Source organism: Temnothorax longispinosus, chromosome 12 (genome assembly GCF_030848805.1).
Source record: "Temnothorax longispinosus isolate EJ_2023e chromosome 12, Tlon_JGU_v1, whole genome shotgun sequence".
Taxonomy (NCBI): domain Eukaryota; kingdom Metazoa; phylum Arthropoda; class Insecta; order Hymenoptera; family Formicidae; genus Temnothorax; species Temnothorax longispinosus.
This window is the reverse complement of record NC_092369.1, coordinates 10,217,644-10,242,008: the sequence shown is the minus strand read 5'-3', so window position 1 is coordinate 10,242,008 and position 24,365 is coordinate 10,217,644. Positions and strand designations below refer to the sequence as shown.

At 35.6% G+C, this 24,365-nt stretch overlaps 3 protein-coding genes across 5 annotated transcripts; 2 read left to right on the top strand and 1 right to left on the bottom strand.

Moving 5' to 3' along the window:
- Positions 1 to 6: 6 nt before the first annotated feature.
- Dgkepsilon (diacylglycerol kinase epsilon) lies at positions 7 to 3,634 on the top strand. 2 transcript variants are annotated; one of them, XM_071795107.1, is made up of 11 exons: positions 7 to 148; positions 659 to 871; positions 1,144 to 1,315; positions 1,394 to 1,524; positions 1,806 to 1,953; positions 2,057 to 2,274; positions 2,350 to 2,495; positions 2,582 to 2,750; positions 2,828 to 3,008; positions 3,071 to 3,207; positions 3,281 to 3,634. In XM_071795107.1, the coding sequence occupies exons 2-11, from the start codon at positions 707 to 709 to the stop codon at positions 3,398 to 3,400; spliced, it is 1,587 nt and encodes a 528-aa protein (XP_071651208.1). In that variant the 5' UTR covers positions 7 to 148; positions 659 to 706; the 3' UTR covers positions 3,401 to 3,634. The 2 variants fall into 2 exon arrangements, with proteins under 2 accessions (XP_071651208.1, XP_071651207.1); XM_071795106.1 differs by having other exon boundaries at positions 656 to 871.
- Positions 3,635 to 3,824: 190 nt separating this feature from the next.
- Nox (NADPH oxidase) lies at positions 3,825 to 16,684 on the bottom strand. Of its 2 annotated transcripts, none has more exons than XM_071795104.1 (20): positions 16,496 to 16,684; positions 15,411 to 15,687; positions 11,325 to 11,419; positions 11,097 to 11,208; positions 10,381 to 10,478; positions 10,139 to 10,259; positions 9,756 to 9,906; positions 9,269 to 9,479; positions 8,839 to 9,065; positions 8,447 to 8,635; positions 8,051 to 8,244; positions 7,583 to 7,904; positions 7,337 to 7,481; positions 6,832 to 6,995; positions 6,535 to 6,688; positions 6,117 to 6,334; positions 5,649 to 5,839; positions 5,333 to 5,542; positions 4,743 to 4,946; positions 3,825 to 4,583 (listed from the first exon to the last, which is right to left on the bottom strand). In XM_071795104.1, exons 2-20 carry the CDS (start codon positions 15,555 to 15,557, stop codon positions 4,386 to 4,388), a joined length of 3,351 nt encoding a protein of 1,116 aa, XP_071651205.1. In that variant the 5' UTR covers positions 15,558 to 15,687; positions 16,496 to 16,684; the 3' UTR covers positions 3,825 to 4,385. The 2 variants fall into 2 exon arrangements, with proteins under 2 accessions (XP_071651205.1, XP_071651206.1); XM_071795105.1 differs by having other exon boundaries at positions 15,411 to 15,683.
- A 996-nt stretch (positions 16,685 to 17,680) lies between these two features.
- Positions 17,681 to 24,346, top strand: LOC139823293 (uncharacterized). The gene is made up of 10 exons (XM_071795677.1): positions 17,681 to 17,877; positions 18,291 to 18,474; positions 18,737 to 18,884; positions 19,110 to 19,220; positions 19,555 to 20,301; positions 20,893 to 21,041; positions 21,227 to 22,009; positions 22,190 to 22,944; positions 23,044 to 23,560; positions 23,905 to 24,346. Exons 2-10 carry the CDS (start codon positions 18,291 to 18,293, stop codon positions 24,225 to 24,227), a joined length of 3,717 nt encoding a protein of 1,238 aa, XP_071651778.1. The 5' UTR covers positions 17,681 to 17,877; the 3' UTR covers positions 24,228 to 24,346.
- Positions 24,347 to 24,365: the final 19 nt, after the last annotated feature.

Genomic DNA, 24,365 nt, shown 5'->3' with positions numbered 1-24,365 from the left:
TTCCTGATGACGAGCAATCTTGTCAGGAGAACCAGTTGTAAAGGTTAGATGATATCAGAAAACACACATGTATAACATACACGCGCAATATCCAAAATATAAACGACTTAAGAAAAGTAAATAGTGGTCGTCGCGTCCGTCACATGATGTAAGTGTCAATGGAAGCGTTAAATTTATTTTACGTCTGTTAATTTATTATTACATCTTATTTTAACACAATAGAGTCAGTTATTTCGAAAATTATAAATTGTAAAAATGTTTACAAATTTAAATTACTCTCGCATGATGTGTTTCTCGCTTTTTATGCGTTGTATGTGCAAATCACACTCTCGACACGAATAAATTTAAAAATTACATCAATTAACTTGTATTATTTTTGTATGTAATAAAACTGATTTATTTTTGTTTTATAAATAACCACACAACATAATTTTCTTGGAATAATTTTCGTGGAATATTTTGTGTTTATGTTAATGCGTATAAGCCATTATTTATTTCAATTTGTTAAGTATTATTTCTAGCTATTAAAATGGGATGACACTTTAAGTGCGATATGAATTTTAAGTATCTCTTTGTACTTTTAGCAGCATAACGATATTTCTTTATAAGAAGAAGGGGATATTTAACTATGGTTAACATATTACATTAATTTCAGAAGATAAATTTTTGGAATCCCGCAGAACAAATTATTTGTGTGTGTGACGTTATGTGGAACGAAGACCTGACTACCATTATTCTATCCACATTATCTGCCATGATTTTCTTTATATTCACGATAAATTTCTTCCGACACCTCGTAGGTAATCCTCACATTCAGATTAGAGATGTTACAAAGGAGCATAATTGGAAGGCAATTAGCGGAACAACCAAGGTACTTTTAAGAATTTACAAGACTATTCTAATAGACCATCTTTTACTTTCTTTATAAAATAAAAGGTCCGGTATTTCTGAGTAAGTTATCTCTTTTAAAATATGTATTCTCTTTCTACCTTTAAATTTGCGCGAAATAATTGTAAAAAGACTGATAAAATACTGAAAGTTGCTTATATCAATTTTCGTATCATGTAGATTGAATTTATCAGAGCATCGAATATAAGAAAAAATAATAGCAATAAAAATAACAAAATTTTTCTTTATACACAGGCTTATTACTGTAATATTTGTGAAGCTCTACTATTGAACCTTGATGCCCTTTTCTGTGACTCCTGTGGCGTGTGCGCGGATCGAGGTTGCATAAAGCTTGCCAATAAGCAGCTAAAATGCAAGGCTGTAACTCTCGATAATGATCAATTAATGAAGCATCATTGGATCAAAGGTATATTACCAGTCTGTAATTACTATGTGCATTGCCTTCAATGTGCTACTCTTTAAACAACTTGTGTTATGCTTAAAGGTAACCTGCCACTTGTCGCCATGTGTTACATCTGTGAAGAAGAGTGCGACGTAGAGCCCGGCCTCGCAGATTGGTGGTGTTGCTGGTGTCAGAGATGTGTTCATGAAACATGTAAAGCTTCTCTCTCTGAAGTAATAATTAATGATATTTTTTATATATAATTTTTTATAATTATTCTTGCTATTCATATTGACTCGCTGAAAATTTTCTCTGAATATATAAATAATCGTGTGCCTTGTCATTTAATAATAAATTTAGTAATTTCTTAAAATTATGCATTCTCTTCATAGTCAAGAAGAGTAGCATTTCTTAAAGTGCAAAAAAGCAAGTGTTTGGTTGCATTGTACGGTTCTTTTTACTTCGTTCCGTCATCCCGAGAAAGTGAAACAAATTGTGCATATTTCTTTTTCAGATATGTGATTTTGGAAAGTTCAAATTAATGATCATTCCACCAGGAAGCTTAGAAATAATAAATCGACGTAGCACAGTGAGACGTAGATTACATCTTCGTTCTGTTACATCGCCAAACTGGCCCAATTGGAATCCGATTATTGTTGTAGGTAAGAGAATAGGAAACAGTAATAAATATTGCTCGAAAAACATAAAAGAAATTATACCTGGATGAATATATCTTTTTTTCTAATAATTCTCTCCTTTTCGCAGGAAATGGGAAATCGGGAAACAATGATGGGGGCCAAATTTTGTCACTGTTCAGAAGATTGTTGAATCCTGCGCAAGTGGTGGATCTAGCAGACCGTGATCCAGTCGCTGCCCTCGAATGGTGCCGTTTGCTGGGGAAAACCCCGTCGACCATACTCGTAGCCGGCGGCGATGGGACCGTCGCTTGGTTATTAAACACCATCAACAAACTCGAGTTGGAGGTGAATCCTTTTTTAATACGGAACCTTTAGACGCGCATAAGCACGAATACAAACAAATATTTTTACACGGCACAGCCTGTTCCATCTGTAGCAATAATTCCTTTGGGGACAGGCAACGATTTGTCCAGAGTATTAGGATGGGGAAAGGAACACGACTCGGATTTGGATCCCATGGAATTGTTGCGGAAAGTTCAAGCAGCGGAAAAAGTCAAGCTCGACAGGTACATGATGAAAAATAAAAAAATTGGTATATCTTTAATATTATCAATCGAATCAAATCTACATACAGCTTGTGAAATTCACGTAGGTGGTCCGTGACGATAAAACCACACGGCGGATTAGGATTCAGAGGATCGTATCGCACCTTATTCATGTACAATTACATAAGCGTGGGCGTGGACGCACAAGTGACTTTGGATTTTCATCGCACAAGGGAGAGTCGATTTTATCTGTTCAGTCATAGAATATTTAACAAGGTATGTCTGTCAAGTAAACGCGTAAACAAATTTATATACAAGTTGTAAAATTTGTACGTTTTGTATGCGTTGGTTAGCTGTTGTACCTGTGCTTTGGCACGCAGCAAGTTGTCGAAAGGGAGTGCAAGGATCTCGATAGATGTTTAGAAGTCTATTTAGACGATAAGAAGATAGAACTGCCTTCTATCGAGAGCGTAGTGATACTTAACATTCCATCTTGGGCTGCCGGTGTTGATCTATGGAAAATGGGAATGGAAGGTTAATATTCTTAATAATATTTAAATTTAGTAATATACTGATTATCCCCCGTTGTTTGACAGACGACGAAGGTTTGGAAGTGCAAAGTATTAACGATGGCAAATTGGAAGTGATAGCGCTTTATTCTTCATTCCATATGGCTCAGCTTCAAATAGGCCTCTCGAAACCACATCGGATTGGCCAAGCTAATACCGTAAAGGTATTTGTTTCAACGATTCTAAAGACTCTTTTTGCGTCTACAGTTGTACACAATAAATATCGTTATTGTTTAGATAAAATTATCGCGGTCGTGCGCTATGCAAGTTGATGGTGAGCCCTGGTATCAACATCCATGCGAATTCAGCATAACATACTGTAATCAGGCTTCGATGTTGATGAGTAGCGACTTTTAAATATATGCTGCCTCCATAGGCATTTGCACAAATGCATTTATTCAGACGTTACTGTACCAGCGAGTACCAGCTAATATTTGTCAAATCTGTTAACAACTTAGCTCCTTGACAACGGCGATTAAAATATTGGAGTGTGCAAGAAGAAGAAATGGAGAACTCTAGTCAATGTTATTCCACACAAGAAAATGTATGTTATATATATCTTTTATGGATTATAGCTGTTTCGTAATTCTATATTTGTTGATGCTTATTTATAATAAAAATATATACAAACAAAATAAAATTATATATTATAAATAAAGATATTTTAATGTTTACGAAAATCTTTCTTGGACGATTTATTTAAAATAATATTTTGTGTTTATTTCTGTCCTTTCTCTTTAATTAATGGCTTTTAAATTTCTATTAATTATGCGCATACATTAGCAACTAATTTCAGATAATTTAGAAATTCATTTGTTGCGAAATTTCAGTCGAAATTGTAATTTATAATTACATAATTTTGAAATAATAAAAAAGAATAATGTGAACAGAAGATTCCAGCATTCCTTTTTAATGATGAAAGAAGATAACAGGAAATTAATTCTATTAAATCATGACAGAACGCCAAATGTATTTCTTATTGATCTTGACGACCGTTTGGGTTTTGCACGAGATGGCTAGAGCGATGAAGAATATTGATTAAGATATATTAAAAATTAGAAAAAATCAAACAAATTACGGTGAAAGAATCATTCTTTGATTGCATAAAATAATATGTATTAAAACTTTATATCCGAAAAAAGCCAGACAGACTATTCGTGAGTATTATACATATTAAAATCACGAAAAATAATTTATTAAAGAACAATTATTATACACACACAATTTATAAATTGTGGAAATAATTCAGAAATGTATGTACTTGTAAATGATAAATTGCAAACTAATATGTTAATATCTTTTAACATAATAATTATTAAATCCGTTTTTCTATAAAATATATTCAGAAGGCTTCCTTCCTAAAGCAGAATCCAAATTGATCGCATTTGTATCGAAGGATCCTGGCGAGTTGTGGCGGTCCGCAATAAAAGACCGTAATTTTTCCTTTCTTCTTATCCTGGAGCTGCTTGAATACCTTGTCCCAATTGGGACGGCCCGCATTTGTTCTGGTTTTCAAACCCGTGATGAGATCTCGTTTTTCCTAATCGACGAAAAGTAACGACAACAAAAATTAATTATAAATATTAATGTGCCAAATTTTTTATCGTTTATTTAAATTCTACTAGCGTAGACTCGAAAAACTCATCGCGCAATTGAAAATATTTAAATAATCATATGTGACTATAAAGATATCTCTGACCTTTTCGTGCAGGAGATCCAGCGCTAATTGCAAGCCAACTGCCTTCATGTCGCTCTTTTGCAGTGCACTTGTGATGTACATATGCATCTCCAGAAAGTGTTCCATGGTGGTACCTAGCTCAGCCTGCTCTATTTCAAGTTGAGACAGTAAGTTTACGAACCACTCAAACGAACGTTGATTGCGGTTAATCCAAAAGAAGTCCACCTATGAAATATTCTTCGTTAAATTAAAAAATGAAATGTAATAAATATAGCACACAGCAAATATCTTCTATAATGTATCTTGTACTTTAAATTACGAAATTTATCTATTGTAAATTGAAACTTTTACATACATATCGGCCCGTATTCATGATCCGTTCTTATTTTAAGACCGTCTTAATGTCAAGATGCTAATATGACTCTGTGATTGGTGTACAACATCTTAAGATTGCACCTCAGACGATCTTTTATTATAAGAATAAACAATGAATACCGGGCATTGATACAAAATTACACTACGCATTAATATTCTTCTCTGCTACAAGCTTGAAACTTTTAATATTGATACGAACATTATCGAGTAGCAGTAACTCACACGAATCTATTTACCTTTCGCAAATTCATTACGGTAGGCGGAATTTCGCTGGACCAGGAGAACGAGCATTTTGGACAGGTGTGTCTCGCTTTCCAATATCGATGCATAATCGATTGTAATATAGAGGCGAAGGGTGTAACTCCGATACCAGTGGCAATCAGAACAGCGTGCTGCGCTCGGAAAATGTGACTCGACGGTGCTCCATAAGGACCGTCTAAAAAGATCTACAATGACGACACACGGTTATTCACTCGCAACAATTGAGTGATAACTGAAAGGATCTTGAGAACGTCGTAAAAACGTTGCAATAAAGACTGTTAGAAGATTCACCTCCAATGGTTTTCCTACAGGATAATTTATAGGCGGTTGAGAAGAACTATTGGATTTCAAATCTAAATTATCTGAGCTATCTACACCCGCTTCGCTAAACCCTTGCCTCAATCTTCCTTCCTCCGCCGCAATTTGCATTGCTATCGGTGTAATCGGCGTCACTTCATTTCCCTCCGCATTTGCGTTTGACACTGCAAACAGTATGACAAATAAAAGCTTAATGCAAAATATAACTTTATATTTTTTTATATATGTAACTATTTTCTATAATTTATAAATGTAATAATCAGTTACCTTAAACGATTTTTAAAAAATATAATTATATCACAATGTCGCTGTAATATTATCGTACTATCTTATAAAAAGATTTTCTCTTTCTCTTTATAAGATATATTTCCAAATAAATGTTATCTTTTATCCTGTAATTAACTTTATCCTGTAATTAACTTTATCCTGTAATTAACTTACCAACGTTGGACGACGCGCCAATCTCGTAATCGCCCGTTTCGAAACTGGGTGTTTTGAAAGCGATGATGGTTGGTTTCATCCGCATGTACCGGAAGCTTTGAGCTAATGATTTGTTCTGCGGACTCAAGTAAGCTAAGCCCAACGATTTGAATCGCGCGCATTTCATCTGACACTCGTCGAAACTCCTCTCCGATTCAGATCTCATGTAATCTCGAAGTCTACGAAATGAGAACATCACACACATTACGTACACACATATAAAATATTTTATTACGAAGATTATTATAATTATTATATCGATATTATATTGTTAATAAAATGTTTAGAGACTTAATTATAAGATAAAACGCGAAAAGAAAGAATGGAGGCTAATTTTTCGAAAGCAAATACGTTTATTATGTAATATTAATGCGCTCACGCCTTGAGTCGTTCTTTCTTCTTGCTTTTGATATGCATATCGGGCATCGAGCGTGATTTTTCAAGTGGCATTTTGCTACCAAGAAAGAATTGATGGAGTCTCCCGTCTCTTCTCGCAGCCACATCTGCCCATTCCTTATTTAACTCGGGCGTATCTATTAGACAAGTTTGTATAAAAATTTATCATAAATAATAACGTGAGATTTTGCGATTAATACGAGCTTCGATCTATTATTCTTTTGATTTTTCACAAGAATTAGATATTTTTTGTATAATAATATATTTTATTTAATCTTACGTTCTGTAGTTTTTAAATATGCAGACTGATTATTAGACGCATGCGAAGGTGGCACGCTATTCGATAAATCAGATACGAACGAAGGGTTGTCCAGGCTGTGAGGCACGGATTCCATTGAGGTTTTCTGCGTCACGATAAGAGGTGTCTTTTTGCCACTGAGAAAACTACACAGAGAGAAATATTAATATGCACAGAGGAAAAAAATGATGTTGTATCAACAGCATTAGTCTAATTGGAAATAATCTTGTTAATTCAATAACAGTATTAGTGAAACAATACTTATTTTATTAAAACAAAAGCATGACGTATTGAATTACCAAGATTATTTCCAATTAGAGTTTAGGCTAATACAACATCTTTTTTTTCCGTGTATAAGGATTAACCTTCGGTTAAGAGTGTCATAACTTAATGTTAGAAATTATATATACTTCGAATTTTTATGAACATTACAGAATTACTTTTTATGTCTTTATACAAATATTTAATTGAATCACGATGAGCTTACGATTTCTTTCGGGGAGCACAGGCAGCATCGCAGTTCTCGGTAGGCGAAATATCGGCACAGTGAAGTTTTATTTGTTCTTTCTCAAAGTACGAGTACAAACTATTGGTCCACTCACCGACCGCACGAATGTGCAGCCACATATAATCTGTATAAAAATAATATATTAATTTTGGAAAAATATGTAAATATATAAATGCAGTAACAAAAGATGACATCAATCAAAAGACAAAAATTTAACAGCCTTACCTTCTTGTTCGGGAGCACTGCTAATAGTGAAAGGATGCCATTCGTATCTCGCTATTACTGGGATTTTAACGAATATATAATCGCCGGGATGAAAGTGGAAGTGTGGTGGTCTCTTGATGACCAAGTGAGTCACTTTCGACGGCAAAAGGAGCCCGGAACTTATGTACGTTTTTCCACCCTGAGCCCGTAACCACAGCAATCGACGAATCTTTTCCACTAAGTATATGACGCCCGGGACGACGAACCACTTCCAGAAGTTAGGGCCATGAAAGATCATCAGAATCCAGAACGGTATGTACAACAGATGGGACCAATAGAATATCTTGCGACAAAGAATTATTCCAATTGAAGGGACTTGCAATAAAAATATTGCTCTCAGACGTCTTGAGAATCATAAAGACTGTAATCCTTAAATTGACAAATAAATGGAACTAATGGATGTAATATAGTGTAAAAAAATATTTATACCTCGAAACAACCTCCACGTCGTACAAACGGCAACGAACAAACGCTCATAATGACGAGAATAATAAGTAGAACTACCCCAGTCGGATATGCACTGCCTGCCACCAGACCGAAATATCCGGGTCGACTCGTTAACAACCATTCGGACATGGTGTAGTTGCCGCTATTCATTTCCTCGTCTTTTATTATTACCGTACCTACAAGTATATAATTAGATATCGTTAATTACAATTTTAATTTAATTCGATATACGATAAAAATATTAAATTAAATTAAGATAATAAAAATCATTTAACATGGTCTTCATTAGAATTTTAGCAAAAGATTTTTAACACTAAGTTAAGTGTTGTGCTGAAATAACGTAACTTTATAATAAAATCGAAAAGTTATTAAGTATACCGCAGTAAATAAGATGCATCAGAGTGTGTACAATGCTGAAGATTCCGATCAATATTCCCGTCATTTTATGAAGATATATGTGATGATCTAGGGGCACTACGGAATTAAAGCTGTGCGTTCGCAAAAACGTAATGCACTGGCGCAGCATCAAGACCAGGATGAACGTGCAGTCAAAGTTCAAACATTGTCCTAAAATGCATTTTCGAAATAAATTTAATTTGCACATTTCTCTTAGACATTAATTTAACAGAAATTTAATCTAAAAGCTTTAATAAATCAGTGTGAAAAATTTTTAAACTAGAATGAAATTTCTACGAGACTTGTTTATATAATAAATTTAAACGTTGATAGTTAAAAAAGACTTAAATATCGTATTGTTATACTTTCCTTACCGCACGCACGCGCGAACATTATATAGCCGTTGTGATTCCGATACTCGTACAGACGAGAGACGAAGAGGGCCACGTTGATAAACATGAACAACGAAATGAAGGCGATAAAGACGTAATTATTCTTCATGTACGGCTTTGTTAGTTGATATGGACGAAGGGAGGAAATCGTCCGCAAAATGGATTTTGGCTTTGATTTCGGCTGCGGTGGCACCAACCATCGATCTATGCTGCGATTATTATATTTTTATTCCTTAGGTTTAGTATTTGCTTTAAGAATTTAGAATTTAACGTGATAATTGAAGGTGCATCGAGGACTTAATTATGAAAATTAACTGACAATATGAGCGAATTTGCTTTTTCAATTCTTAGAATTCCACAACTCTATACTTGTGAATTCTTTTTACATTTTGTATAATTCTTCATCTCTAACCTGATCGAGAGATTTTCCAGCAAACCCTCGTGCTTCTCCAATTGCTTTTTTAGAGCTTCAAAAGTGATCGCTCCTCTATTTCCTTGATCAGCATCCTCGAAGAGCGCAATTGTCAGATCTTCGATTTGCTCGTCGCTGAACTTCATTCCATTTTCCTCCATGCAAGCTCTCATAACATGTTCTAGCTCGCGAAGTTGTATTAATCCATCACCTTTTATCATTTAAAGAAATCAATATGAAATAAAGACGGTTTATATTTATACAAAAATATCAAAACGTTTGAAAGACATTTTAATTTTTCACAAATATACGCTTTAGTCTTTTAAAAGTCTTTGGAATATACATACTTTTGGCAAATTGTGCTTAAATCTTTATTTATATAATTTACTATTACTTGTTATTTTATTTATTTTTTACATTTTAGGGAAAATAAGTTCAATTTCTTTTTCATAAATATTTCACGCGAGTGAATAAGATTAGACATTACCATCGATATCATAAACTTTGAAGAGAAACCTAATTTTATCGTTCGGGGATTTCCCAGCGAATTGGTGCATGGCGTCCAGAAATTCTTGAAGCGATATCGTGCCGGAGTTGTCTTTGTCGAATATTTGAAAGACTCTCTCGGTAAAGAATGGCTGAAAGGTAATAAGATAAATATTGCGCCCTGATTTATTCCTTGGCGAATAAAATTTATGTATTCGTCTTTCGATACAAAATTTTATCCACTCGACGCATGTATTCTGCTTGGTATAAAATTGGAAGAGACAAGCAATATCAATTAAAAAAGTTGAAATTACGACTTTTAGAGAAACGAGAAATTAGTATTTCGCGTTTGAGAGATGAAGAATACTTATGCCTCCAGCCTACGTTCTTCGAAGTAACGATCGTTTTGAATTCCTCACGGCGTATCTCTCCCTCGTTTCCGACAGTTTGCTTAAATATCTTTTCCAGCCACTCGAGATTTCCTTTATCGAAGCCAGCGCGTGGTCTGACACAAGATTTTAGTCAGGTAATACATAAAAGCTTGAAAGAGCTGATAAAACTAAGAAATTTAATAAGAACGAAAGAGAGCGATAATGATAAATTAATTTTGTAATAAAGCATGTTACCTGGTATTGGTCACGCCAAATATCATCTCCATGATTTGGGTGGACGTTACATATCCCGAGTTCTCTTGATCAATTAACCGGAACAATTTCTCAACTATCTACGACATGTAATGCACATGATTTTCTACGTATCAAAGAATAAACATTTTTAAATGTTGTTTCTCGCTGCCGCGCTGCTCGTATCTTATTTTCCACGCATTCTTTCGCGACGGTGATAAATGGAAACTCTCTCGGTCATCTGTTACGCTCGATTCGTATTCATCAATTCATCTAACATCTAATTGTATTGTTTCAGCGATCCGTGTAAATAATTATGTTTGTTTTAGATTTTTAGAAAACGCGAAAGAATAGTTTTATTTACTATCTACAATATCGCAACACAAAAAATTGCATAAAATGCGGAGTATTTGAATTAATGAGATATTCGCGACAATCGCGACAAATTAAAATAAAAAACACATTATGTAAAATGTTGTTCTCGAATCAAATCTATACGCACACTGATGACTTTTATTTTTAAAATGGAAATGGGTAAGAAATTTGCAAACTTGTTCCAGTGTAAACACTTTATAAATTTAAATGAAGCATTTTTTAGATGGAAATTTATTATTTTGTTTATTATCCTGTCTCACTTTGACATTTAGTTATATAGATAACTATTAATTTTTTTCACTTATTTATTTACTTATTTACATAAATGGGATAGAGCAACTTACTCCTTTGGTATAAAAGATCTGTTGAAAATTGGCGAGATTTACTGGATTCTCTCCACACAGCACGTATGCGACGCTTTCGATCTGATCGATAAAATCGTTTTGCTTCTCGTTTCTAATAAAAAAAAAAATAAAAACATTGAATGAGACGAACATAAGTATACTTAAAGTTTATTATTAAAAGATTACGATACATGCATGGATGTTCATATAATAAAAACTTATTCTTACGTCAGCCTTCCCTTGAGGAATTCGAGCCATTCATCCTGTTTCAGCAACCCATCGCAATCTTGATCGAACAGTATAAATAATTTCCCAAGAAGCACCTGTGGAAAACATCGATAAATCATAAATAACAAACGTTGATTTTCTATTGAATGCTGTACAGGGAAAAAGATAAATGTTGCAAATTCTTAGAACAATTTGAAACTTCTATAATTAAGTCAATTTTATTTAAGAAAAACCAACACAATGGTATTTTGTTGAAAAAATTAATATCGCAGGCTGTTCGAGAGATTGTACATTTGACATGTAAATCGCCTAAAATGTGTCTCTTATTACACGTGCGCGTAATCTGGGGCAAAGTTAATATGTGATAATGGAAGCGTATTTATTAAAATTCTAGCCTCAGGTGCGTATGACGACGTCAACGTTAACATCGATATGACGCGTATCGATCACCATCGGCGTGGATCTCGACGGCTGTATACACGTATATATTTCACTCTCGATCGTTAAGAAATAGGTCAGTGTCGTGAGAGATTACACTGCGTGTTCCCTCGTCACATACGTGGTCCAGAAACGTGTCCCAATCTCGTGAGATATGGTTAGCAAATATGATATATATACGCCCAGGTAATGTCAGAACCATTTTTCACAACAGACACATGTTTTAATAACAAAACATTTTACAATAATTTATTTAAAATCACACTTAAGCTTCCTTTTAAAAAAGATTTAACTTAAATGTTAGTTACAATGTTAATTACAGAACAACCCGAATTATATTTCATATTATCTTAAATAAAAGACGGGAAAGAAATAATTACAAAAATGAAAAAATGATTTACATTTAAAAACATTTAAAAAAATGTACAAAGAAAAGTTTGTTACTAAAAGGAAGAAAATGAGTTGAGAATTAATAAAATTTATTATGTTTGTGTATATATAATGTATAAAATTTCGATGATTTAATAAGATTTTTTAACACATTGCGATTAATAAAAAAAATTAATAAAACAAATTGAATGAAATATCCAAATAAGAATTTTAATATGTCTGATTTATAATACCATGCAGATAAAGACTGGAATTTTACATTGCATTTACAATGCTACGATTAATCTGTGTCCGGCTTTGAAAATAAGCCATGCGAGAGAAAAGTATTGATGTCTCTAATCAATCATTCTTATAATTTCTACCTCTTGCATACAGGGCAAAAATAAGAAAAAAGATAATAATAATCAATCACAGCAAATATATAGGCTTGATGTGACAGCTTAACATCTTTGTGATATAATTTTAAACAAAAATATTCGATTGAAAGATTCATATGTTACTGCTTAACATTAGAAACTTACGTTAAACTATATCGCGTACAATAAAAATATATATTATTTGTTTCTTAACTCAATTTAAATTTAATTAAACCAAGTTGACTTTGATTTAACATAATTTGACTAAGTCCCGAATTTAAAATTGTAATTCCTTATTTAATTGGATTTTAATAAGAACCTTGACGTTTTAATCATGTAAATCGGCATTTAACGATGCTTAATCGATAACGCTTCGGCGATTTGCGCCGGCAGCGGTTAAAGGGTTAATGGATAGTTAGCAAACGAGGTATCGGTCCCGGTCGGCGCTGTGCTCTGCTCTACGATTGGTCTCCACGATCGATCGATCGGTCCCAAGCGACCGGGAGGCGCTCGGGGCATCAAGGCCTGCCGCCCGGGGCGATCGGCCACCTTGATCGAAAAGCAGGGGCCCTCGATAAAGCCCCCTCGTTTGCTTCGATCATATCGTCACCGCCTCGGGTCTCCTTTTCCTACGCGGATTCTCAAGAGTGAACTCATTGCTCCGCCGATCGCGCGCGATCCTCTACAAAGGAGACGATTGTCCGATAAATGGGTACACACGGTACGAGATCGCAAATCTCAGTCAAAAGCATTTCAGTTCCGATAAGGTAAATCTCGTCGCAGCTCTCCTTATTCGGCAAAGTATCTTCTCATAATTGGAAGAGAGATGCCGCGCATGAATGGGCTTAAGTCTTCTTATTCTGGAGCAAAAGATGCTTAGTTCGCACTTCGCTTGTAGAAAGATAATCTTTAAATCTGAAGAAGCGAGATTGTCTCACTCTTACGATAAATAAATCTTTTCAAATCAAGGCGTCAAGTGAGTTTTTATTGGCTGTCTTAAACGAAATTGAAATTTTACGCCTTGATGTACACGGTAAGTATATGTCACACTTGTCAAAAAAAACCTTGCGCAGTCTTAAACGATATAATGACAGCGCTTTCCGTCGGAGTGTGAAATGATTGACTGGGTGATCGATTGTAATCTCATAGTGTCGATGTATGTGCGAATATGTGTCTTGATCTATTTTTTGTTTCATGTATGTTGTAAGTGACAGTTTAAAAGACAGTTCAATTCAGAATATAAATGCAAAAACCTTTTCTCCACGTTCTGATAAGCTTTTTTTGGTACTGAATAAGAAAAGAGTATTGCGTAAAAAATCTAAGAGAATTGCATCAATTTTGTTATAAAAGTTTTGATTTTGTGAAGAAAAATTGATTATTGGAAAATTTAATTGTGTAAGAGAAGTTTTTTAGACAAATAGAATTTAATCTATTTCAATGTATATTATATTTAAAAATTGATAAAAATTATATATAGAATATATAGATATCATATATTCTTATTTTTTGAACAAACATTTTTATTTTTTAAAATCTGCAGATCATAAAAATAATTAAGCTTATTCGATGATTATTCGGTGGCAATAATTTACCTTGCTTTATATAAGCACAAGAATTTAATTTTGTAAATAAAAGTTGAAATTGATAAATCTATCTATTTTTTGTCACTACTTTTTTATTTATTAAAATCTATAAGATTTTCATATCATATTTACTTATGATTTTGCTTCATAGTTATATTTGTCTTAAATAAATATTACTATCTAAATACAGATAAATCACGATAAAAAAAAACGATTGAAAAAAACCTGTAAATGCTTTTTAAAAGAACCATAATTGCTCGACAAACCAATATTCTCGGGTGATGTAACGTCGACGCCGCGACGTTTCATGTTTAGTGCCACGCGAACCTTCTTTTTCTTCACGAAAGAAAGTGAGGCAGCAAGGCAATAATTACAATAATTGCAATTCTTCATGGCCGCTTTAAGAAAGTGCCGGGTTACGATCACGAGGACGTTCCTATACCCTCTCGTTATAAATCTGTACTAATTTACTAGAGGGTTAGTAGTTTAGAAACTTTAGCGCCATGTGGTTTTGCAAACCGACGTTTATATTCATGATATATTATCTTTGTGGCAAAAAGAAATAAAGTATTTTATTGACGTAGCTACTTTTTGCTTTATAAAAAAAAGTTTTGAAAGTTCACGTGGAAAGTAATATAGATATATATTCTACTGGACGTGAAAGGGTTAAATTGCTGGACCACCATTTTTATATCCCTGTCCTGAGTCTTTAGCTTGCCGATTTAATAATTTTTGCATTTAATAATAATTGCTCTCACATGAAATACGACACTTTTACCGGGTTTCACGATTCCTTTCCGAGATATGACGTGTTACTTACTTTACATGAAATGCATATCAAAGCTGTTTCGAAACCCTCGAAAAAACCATCGTAAAATTAATCCGTATCGTAAAACTCTGGATATACTTCTCGTATTTTATGAATAAAAGCCGCGATCTTTATTTTATTTAAAAAAAGTCATGACAATTTCGATGTTTTTATGTATTCCGAACAAGTTTATAAATATTTTACTTTATATTTATGTTTACGGAATTTGTTTATATTTGCGGGAACTCAGAATTGTGTTAAAATACTTAAGTTTCATTAATATTGTTTCTTCTACACAACTTCGAGTTTTAAAAAAATTATTATTTGTTTATTTTTCTCTTTTGCTGTCAAGAGTATTATTTACAATGTCTAACGAAAAGGGTTGTCGAGGTAAAAACAAAAGACACAGATCAAAACGTCGCCCGTTATAAATTTATCGGATTACTATACTTCATAATATTTGTCAATTTCTCTACTCCTATCTAGTTTCTATTGCAATCTATTGCGGTACCTGATCACGAAAGAGTTTTCTAAAGGCCTCTTTGCTGTAGCGCCCGGATCTTTCTTCCTGCACTATCTCCTTGCACTCCTTCAGGATGGTCGTCCTCCTCTTCTCGATCAGACATTCCTCCTCCATGCAGATGATATTCTCTTCCATGTTATTGAATATTTTTCACGACAAGCGCTACGCGAGAAACGAGGGTGTCACCGAAGAAACGAGATCACAACCACTTTGGCAATTCATCACGGGATCAACAAGATTCCTCGCATTTCTTGTCGCTCGCTATCTTGTTTGGAACACGAGTAATTCAACAGATCAGTCGTGTGATGTTTGAAAGGTTATATTTATAAATTTCCACTGTTGTGTTAGTTCAATGGGAATAAAGTCTACACTTATATTGTATATTATTAAGTTACAATTATAATTTCACAAACAAAACATTTAGAAATTTAATTTTTTCACCCGTTTACAGTTTAGCAAAGAGAGGACGATCGAGAAATCAATGTTTTAACGCAACTTTTTCTAATTATTTAATAAAAGCAATTCAAATAAAAAAATACAATGAGATTATTATATATTCAGGAGATATTACATTTCTAATAATTCTTACAAAAATGATATCAATTTTTTTGTCTTTTTTTAATCTTATTTTTTCCTTAGCGCTTGATTTCACTTAAAAGAATACAAACATTTTTAGTATGTTAGATATTTAACTTTTATGTTAGAAAAATATAAAAACTCCAGGCAAACACATTCTCCTTTATTTGAATGGCACAATTCCGTCACAATTTCTATTTTATTTATTTTACTTTCGCGCATGAATCTCGGAAACACCAGATAAAATAAGTATACATGAATACAAGTAATATGAATACGCACTAGTTTCCTACCCCTTGCGACTATAAAATATAAATTATTGCCGCTGTTTTTTCGTAAATTTTCCTCGCCAAAAGAAATATATAATCTGCATAATGTGTATCAGTTAAAGAAAGAAAAAAATAAACAATTTTTTTTCTTTGTCACGTTTTTTTTCTTATCCGCGAACAAGAGTTCGACAATGGCCGGTAATTAATTAGGCGTGTAAACAGTCCTACCTCTCGGTGCTTAAGAATGAGAGCTCGGTTCAACGTACGTACGAAAATTCACTTTATCGCCGCGATATCAAAACAAGCGAGATCGCCTTGTTAACGCGCCTCGACGTTACTGACAGAAGTTCTTGAATGAAAATCATCCTCGGGGCATCAACGAGACGCGCGGATGTCGCCGGCTGGCTGGAAACGCGTTGGTGCCGGTAAACGCTCGTATTGGATCGCAGGGCGACACAGGTGAGGGAACAAGAGAGGAGAACAGCGAGAGAGGAAAGGAGACGGCGATCGCGGGTTTTGCTGGCGATTCAGATCGTGTGGGGATAGAGGAGAGACACACGGACAACCTTTCACTTTTTGACAAGTTCTGGGTTCCTCCCCCCACCCCCTGTCGTAGCTCTCCTCGTCCTTCTATTTCTTGCGTGTGTTTAAAGTGTATAGATATGTCAAGATCTGAAGGCTAGTTTGCAAATAATGTCCGATTGCCAATGCTGGAATTAGATAACAAATATAAGTCCGCTGGTTGGAAAAAATTTATTCTCGTTTAACATTATAGGAATAATCCTTTGCGTGAATATTATCTTGAATAAAGGTGTCCATTACATAAATATGATGATGACTTTTGGGAATCGTCATTCTTCTCTTTCACGTGCATAATATATTAACAACTCATAATAATAAAATAAAGAACAAGATTTATTTCGTTGGTATATGCGTCAAAGATAAATTATCGAGTTGCTTTTGAGATATACATGGTTGTCTTTTTGGGAATACCAATTTATTTTAAAAATTCTTCTTCTTTATCTGGAATGTGAGAGAAAGTTACGAAATCGATTCGACGAACAGCCAGAGTTTTACAAATGTTTGTCAATAAGTTTCTATCGTTCGCAGTTGCGACGCGCGCATAAATACGCAAACATTTTTATTAGTAATAATAATTTGTAAAACGTCGATGCCTGGTACTTTAAATAATAAATGGAGAATGCGCGTTATGTTTACCGCTAATACGGCGATAATTAAATAATTAATTGTGATAATTAAAACGGTTACTCCAACGACAATGCATGCACAATACCAGATACCGCTCGGATATTACAGTTTTCGTTAGAATTATCGCAACTTCAACCACGTTCGATCCATAAAGGTCGTCTAGAGATGCGCTTGCGCTTCCCGGAGCACCTGCGCTTTGGAAGTCGTGCGAACGAACTGAGTCTTCGACGCGTTTTGTTTGCCCCTAGTCTCTCGGGGTAGGATCAACAACGAGCCATGAATGTGTCCTGAAAACTGACGCTCTTCTGAGATGAGCCTCGCGTCTTTCGAGCCGATTGAACATACATCAGTCTCTGGCAGAGGAACTCCATGAAATAGCCCGAGTTTAGTCCTGGCACAAGGTCTGGTCAAAGTAATTTTTTATTGACGATGTGTAATAATTTTTTAAGGTGATATAATACTCGCTTTAGAATTTCGAACGTATAATAAATCTTATATCGTAATATTGACATGATATAAAAATGTTATTACGAAAATATAAATCTAGAATTATAAAAATGAACAATATTTAATAAAGATTATTAAATATTATAAAGTTTTGAAAATTATTATTACAAAATTTGTTTTTAATTTTTATAACATATGTATCTTAAGAAACATCTTCTCTTTTTAAATTTATAATACATAAAGATTGACATTAAAAAATTTTTTAAATCTCGAACAGTCTGAAAATTAATGCAAATTACATCGTGTGTTAAAAAACATATACTACATTATGGAATAAAAATTTAACTTGTCTCTTGCATATTTATAGATGACATTTGACGTGATTCGATTCACGAATATATTATTCTTCCTCCTTTGGAGCAACCAAATAAGATGTTACAACGTTCCTTGCACATTCAACACCATGTGCATGTGTTGGGTCCAGGATGACGATGATGATTTCACGAAGATGGATATCAGTTGTATGGGAGTTCCATTCGCACGATTCCCTGGTATGCAAAATTAATTAAAATTATTTTCTTGAATATAAGCATTTCCTTTAATTATTTTATTACAACAGTAAACACTGTGTTCTTGTTCTTATATACTTGTCATTATTTGCATACTTTATCACTTATGCTTATAGTGTTATTTAATAAACGAGTCGATATATATTTCTTTCTCATTAGTAATGATTATATGTACAGGGTACGTATGCAAAAATTTCGAAATATAATCAAGCAAATAAAACAAAATTTATCAAAAACATTTCAGACGTATCGGTGAGCTACGTGGCGCAGCTAGATATTGCTGGATCCGGGATACAAGTTTTAGACAATGACGCACTTGCGAGTTCCGCAGGTGTCGAGGCATTGGGGCTAATGAGCAATCGATTATCCAGCATAGGTGATAAGTCTCTGCTGTAAGTTTACTTTTTTTTCATGCATGCTACGTAAGCTTATACATCTTACGTAGTAAATTGACTGTGGGACAATGGTGCTTTGCTCAGATTAATTTATGATTCGAATCTTTCAATAAATAATGAATTTAAACATATCCAAATTTAATGTATCAATGCAATTATCTTGGAGCAAAACTCTGGAGAACGATGATTGAGATGTTATATCTTTGATGTCTTTTTTGTAAGAGGTGTTACGGACAGTCTACGTTCTCTGGATCTAAGCTACAATTCCCTTGAAGATGTGCCTTTCAAGGTTTTTCGCGATCTAAGGAAATTGAATTGGCTCAACATGCACAGGTATGTGTGACACATTTTTTAGTTTATTAATTAAATAATTATCACTTATTCTGAGAAGCTCCGTTACATTTTATATATCTTATCCAGTTTATGAAAAAATCGTCTATTTTAAATAGTGTTCTTCTAGTTTTTATTTACAAATAAAATATTATTCCTATTATAGTAATAATTAAACATTTTTTTATTTTGACTATATATTCTTATATTTACTACATTACTTTTTCTATTTTTCTTAGCATTCTAAAAAAAACTAGACAGATCAAGAATAACATTTTATATATAAGAAACTGTTGAAAAAAGAAGTATTTTAATCATAAAACTTATTAATTATTAGCAATCATTTAACGTCGTTGGATGGCGACTGGGGCCACACCAAGGAGACTCTAACAAACGCATTCTTCGGCGATAACTCGATCACCGAAGTGCCCAGGGTCTTTTCGAGTTTCGCCACCCTGGTATGGCTGAATCTAGACAGCAACAACATCGAGGAGCTCTCGAAAGATTGTCTACCACCAAACATGCACACCTTGAGCATCAATAATAATCTCTTGAAAGAATTCCCACAATCCTTGGGTGGTCTGAAAGAACTAACTTGGCTTTATATGAGAGGAAATGATCTCCGGTATCTGGAGCTGCCGGATTTCCGCAGTTCCAATTTGGAGCTCATCGACGTCAGCGAGAATTCCATCGAATGGATGAAGACACCCACTTTGAGCAATCACACCGTCAAAGTCAGAGACTTTAATCTAGCCGGAAACAAACTGATCTCGTTGCCAGGCAGAATGTTCGATCGCCTCGAGACCAGAAGAATTCACCTGTCGTCGAACAGTATCAGAAATGTTGATAGGGAAGCGTTTCACGGTCTCGAGGATACTCTCGAATATTTGAACCTGGAGAATAATGATTTGCCGACAGTACCGAGCGCCGTCAGCCAGTTGAGGATGTTGTCGTATCTCTATTTGGCTAACAATGAGATTAGGAATATTTCCGGGGAGGCCTTTCAAGAATTCGCGGAGCATCTGAAAGCCCTTTCTCTCGCGACCAACAGTTTGGATGCGGTGCCTGTGGCTGCTTTGTCCAGGTAATTTTAACGTCATTGCATATGAGATCTGTCCTTTACTTTCATACTTTGATAATCTTGAGAAAAAATTTTTCATAACAATTAATTTCCTAGATGCAATAAAACAAAATTTTTGAAATAAAATTTTAGATCATTCGTTGATAATAAATTTATATTTTTACACAAGAGGAGTCTTCGCTATTTATAAATAATAAGTTTCAGAAATAAAAGATGTAAATAATTTGGTTATTTTTATAAAAGTTTTAATAAATTTTTTAGAGAAATGTTTTGATTTAATGTTTCGATAAAATTAATTAATTTTTAAAATGTAAATTATACGATAAAAAGACAGAACTATAGATAAAAAGTCGATCCATTTTTATTATTATCGAAGAAATACATTCATTGTATATAATTTGTATAAAAAGTAAAGACGAATAGCTACCTGTATTATAATTGGAGTGCGCGGAGTTTCGTATCGTATATAGATAGATCGTAAAAAGGTCAAAATAAATCACACAGTACGGACGTACGAATCAATAATTATATGAGATCCTAAAGCGCGGAAAGAAAGTTTGATGCAACGTATCTGACGATCGGTTTTCGAAACAGATGCCAGAGGCTATTGCACCTGAATCTCGGTTACAACAAGATCTCCCACGTCGAGCCGGGTGATTTCGAGTGGGCCGAGGACCTTGAGATCTTATTGCTCAGGAACAATATCCTGACGAAACTGAAAGCCGAGACTTTCAAGGGAGCCGGTGCGTCGCCTGTAATTTTGATTGCAAAAGTATATTGTCCGAAATAAGTAATCGCTATACGTCACGAAGAAGTCAATGATACGGATCAAATCGCACATTGCTCACGCGCTACCGAAGCGCAACTTTTCATGCAAATGTTATAATTATAAGCATGCGAGTTTGTCTTTAATAGAGCTTTCTCTTAGGTAAACTAAAAGAGCTCAGCCTGTCCTTCAATCACTTGACGGAACTCGACGACGACTGCTTCGTCGGTCTCGAGGAGAGCCTGGACATTCTCGAGCTGAGCTTCGCCTTCGCCACGGACGTTTTTCCGCAGCGCGCCCTCAGGCCACTCTCGAATCTCCGCTGGCTGGTTTTGGACAACAACAATTTCCAGACGATCGAGGCGACAGCCTTCTACTCCTTTCAGCAGCTGCGCTACGTTAATATGGAATCGAACAGGCTGCATTACTTGCCCGAAAGGATCTTTCTCTCGAGCGTGCACCCGGAGTTAAGAGACGTCAAGCTGGGATACAATTTCCTGGAGGCGATACCGGAGTCGAGTTTCCACAATCTGACCGAGCTGCTGTCACTCGACCTGACCGGCAATCGTATAAAAGTCTTGGCGTCCGGCTCCATCGTGGACTGTCCAAAACTGGTGACCATATCGTTGGCTTACAACCGGATACAGAAGATGGAGAGGAACGCGTTGTGCGGCCTGTCCAGCTTGCGTTTCCTCCATTTGGAATTCAATAAGCTGACCGTGCTGGACTTGGGCGCTATCGCGGAGATCGGTGGTTCCGATTTCGCCCTGAACGTTTCCTACAACGCGATCGCGTCCGTCGACTCGGGATCCATGATGAACAATCTTACGAGATTGGATCTCGGATTTAATAATATCAGCCATTTGCCGGCGAACACGTTTTACAGAACGCCCGATTTGAAGAACTTATATCTGCAGAACAACTTTCTCGCCACGATTGATCCTGGTGAGAAGATACACAATCGTTCTCTTCCTTCTTTTTAATCGCGGAAACCGATTCTCAGAAGTTTTAACTCTTTTTATCGAAGACGCAATATATTTAGACTTGCGTTTCAAATTGCGAAAAGTATTCCTTTGATTCACAAATAATAAAATTGTTAAGTGACTGTGATATATATCGTTTCAGGAACATTCGCGTTCCCTCACTTGGAAACTCTGGACCTGAGCAACAACAAGATAGACACGTTGCGCAAACAGTCCTTCCACGGTTTGGAGTCCCTTCAGTGGCTGAACCTCGGCGGAAACGAGATAACGCAGCTGTCGACGGAGCAGTTCAGGAATCTGAAAAGTCTGAGGATCCTGATTCTTTCGAGCAACAAAATTCGTTCGTTGCCGAAGGACGTTTTCGAGGGCACCAGATTAGAGATTCTCGAGCTCAGTCACAACAAATTCACCGTCGTGCCCTCGTCGTCGTTCCTGGAAGTCGGCTATACGCTGAGGGATCTCAACATGGCTGAGAATTTCCTGGATCACCTTGACTCGACCGCTTTCCCGACTTCTCAGCTGGTATCCCTGAATCTGGCGCAAAATCGTCTGACCATTCTGCCGGATAATTCGTTCGTTTCCCTGGGAAAATTGCTGAGCCTGAACGTATCTCAGAACGTTCTCCAGGCGAACTTTAAGGAGCTGTTTCATTATTTGCCAGATCTCAGACATCTCTATCTGGCCAGTTGCGGTCTCAGAAGCGTACCGCTCCTACCATTGACGAATTTAAATATCTTGGATTTGTCTTTTAACAGTGTCGACGAGACTACCGACAAGCAGTTTCAATATTTGGAACGTTTGAAGATTCTTTTACTGGTAAATAACTCATTGACGTTAATGCCCGGTGTTAGATTGAGCCTCTTGAGGGAGCTTGATGTTTCTGGCAATCCTATCGAGGTTAGTTAAAATTAAAATAATTAAAAAAAGTGCTTTTTTTTTTTAATTTTTAAGGAGAAAAAATTAAGAACGTCAATAATGAGTCTAATGTTTTTACAGGAATTGACGAAGGAGAGCTTCTCGGGCTATCCGAGATTAGAGAAATTAAACTTGAGAAATTTGAATCGAACCAAATCAGTGGACAGGGACTGTCTGCAACCTTTGAAATATTTAAAACACCTGCGAATTCAAACGTGGCCGCAGGCCGACGGGTTTCATCTGCGTCACTTGCTGTCCGGCTTGCCGCTTCGAACGGTCGAGATTCAAGTGACGGAGCACCTGCTCAAGCATCAGATACAAAACGTCTTCACGAAGCAATTGAGAGAGCTGACGATCACCGGAAACGATCTCGAGTTGATCTCCTCCGAAGCGTTCTCCACTATCGAAGGCGGAGAGCTGATATTGAGAATCAAAGACACGCACGTACAACGACTGCAGTCGGATATTTTTCTATCGTTGACGAAGAGATTGTCGCAGCTCACTTTGGACCTAAGGAACAATCATATCAACGAATTAAGTCCGTCAATAATTTACGGGAATCTTTCCTGGGAGACTGTGGGGACCAACATGGTGGCTGGTAAGTTTGTAATAGGTAACAGAAATATAAATATAAGTGTTTTAATAAAAGACAAAGGAGAGATAAAAGGGGCCAACGAATTAAGCCGGGTGTACGTGCTAAGAATGTATTACAAATTTAAATAAATAATGTGACATACGTTCCGACTTGCAATAAAGTCATCTTCAGTGCGCTATAATTAAAAACTAGAATTATAATAAGGTTTTAATAAAATAACTGGTAATTTTTATAATGTAGTCCAGCATCTTTTTTTTAAAACAAAAATTCTTAAAGTCACAGTAATTAATGTGCCTAAAAATGTCATTGGAGGACACGTGCTAGCGCGAACGGTGATCTTTCTTCAGGTGGACTGCAGGTATCCGGCAATCCGCTCGAATGCGACTGCGAGATCGCGTGGCTGAGCCTGTGGCTGCGCCGGTGGCTCAGAGAGTCCCGGCAGATTCACACGGCGTCGCAATCCGACGCGAGACAGCTCAGGACCATAGCCGGCCGAGCCGTATGCACGGAAACAACGCCGTCTTACTCCTCCGACAAGGTCCTGCTGACATTGGGCACGCCGCACACCGCCTGCCAAGCGTCCGCCCTCAGCTCGGGTAATTACGAGCGGCTGGCGACAGCCTGGTTGGCCTTCGTCAAATTCTTCATCCTCGTTTTCATCGCCAATTAACTGTACGGAGTTTATATCGCAACCTCTCGCGATGGGCCTAGTCTTTTTGAAGTTCACGAGATGTGATCTTTTTTAATGTAAAGATTTACCAATAAAAGTAGTTAAATAATTACGAGAAACGCTTCTTATTATTTCCAT

What these genes read in the sequence shown, in the direction of transcription:
- Dgkepsilon (XM_071795107.1), top strand. Translation starts at nt 707, where the DNA reads ATGTGGAACGAAGACCTGACTACCATTATTCTATCCACATTATCTGCC. An exon ending in GAAAAAGTCAAGCTCGACAG is followed by an intron (nt 2,496 to 2,581) that starts GTACATGATGAA and finishes AAATTCACGTAG; the next exon opens with GTGGTCCGTGACGATAAAAC. An exon ending in ATGGAAAATGGGAATGGAAG is followed by an intron (nt 3,009 to 3,070) that starts GTTAATATTCTT and finishes GTTGTTTGACAG; the next exon opens with ACGACGAAGGTTTGGAAGTG.
- Nox (XM_071795104.1), bottom strand. Translation starts at nt 15,557, where the DNA reads ATGGAAGAGAATATCATCTGCATGGAGGAGGAATGTCTGATCGAGAAG. An exon ending in AGATCTTTTATACCAAAGGA is followed by an intron (nt 10,479 to 11,096) that starts GTAAGTTGCTCT and finishes TACATGTCGTAG; the next exon opens with ATAGTTGAGAAATTGTTCCG. An exon ending in TTTGGCGTGACCAATACCAG is followed by an intron (nt 10,260 to 10,380) that starts GTAACATGCTTT and finishes ATCTTGTGTCAG; the next exon opens with ACCACGCGCTGGCTTCGATA.
- LOC139823293 (XM_071795677.1), top strand. Translation starts at nt 18,291, where the DNA reads ATGACATTTGACGTGATTCGATTCACGAATATATTATTCTTCCTCCTT. An exon ending in TCCATTCGCACGATTCCCTG is followed by an intron (nt 18,475 to 18,736) that starts GTATGCAAAATT and finishes AAAACATTTCAG; the next exon opens with ACGTATCGGTGAGCTACGTG. An exon ending in TTTCTGGCAATCCTATCGAG is followed by an intron (nt 22,945 to 23,043) that starts GTTAGTTAAAAT and finishes ATGTTTTTACAG; the next exon opens with GAATTGACGAAGGAGAGCTT.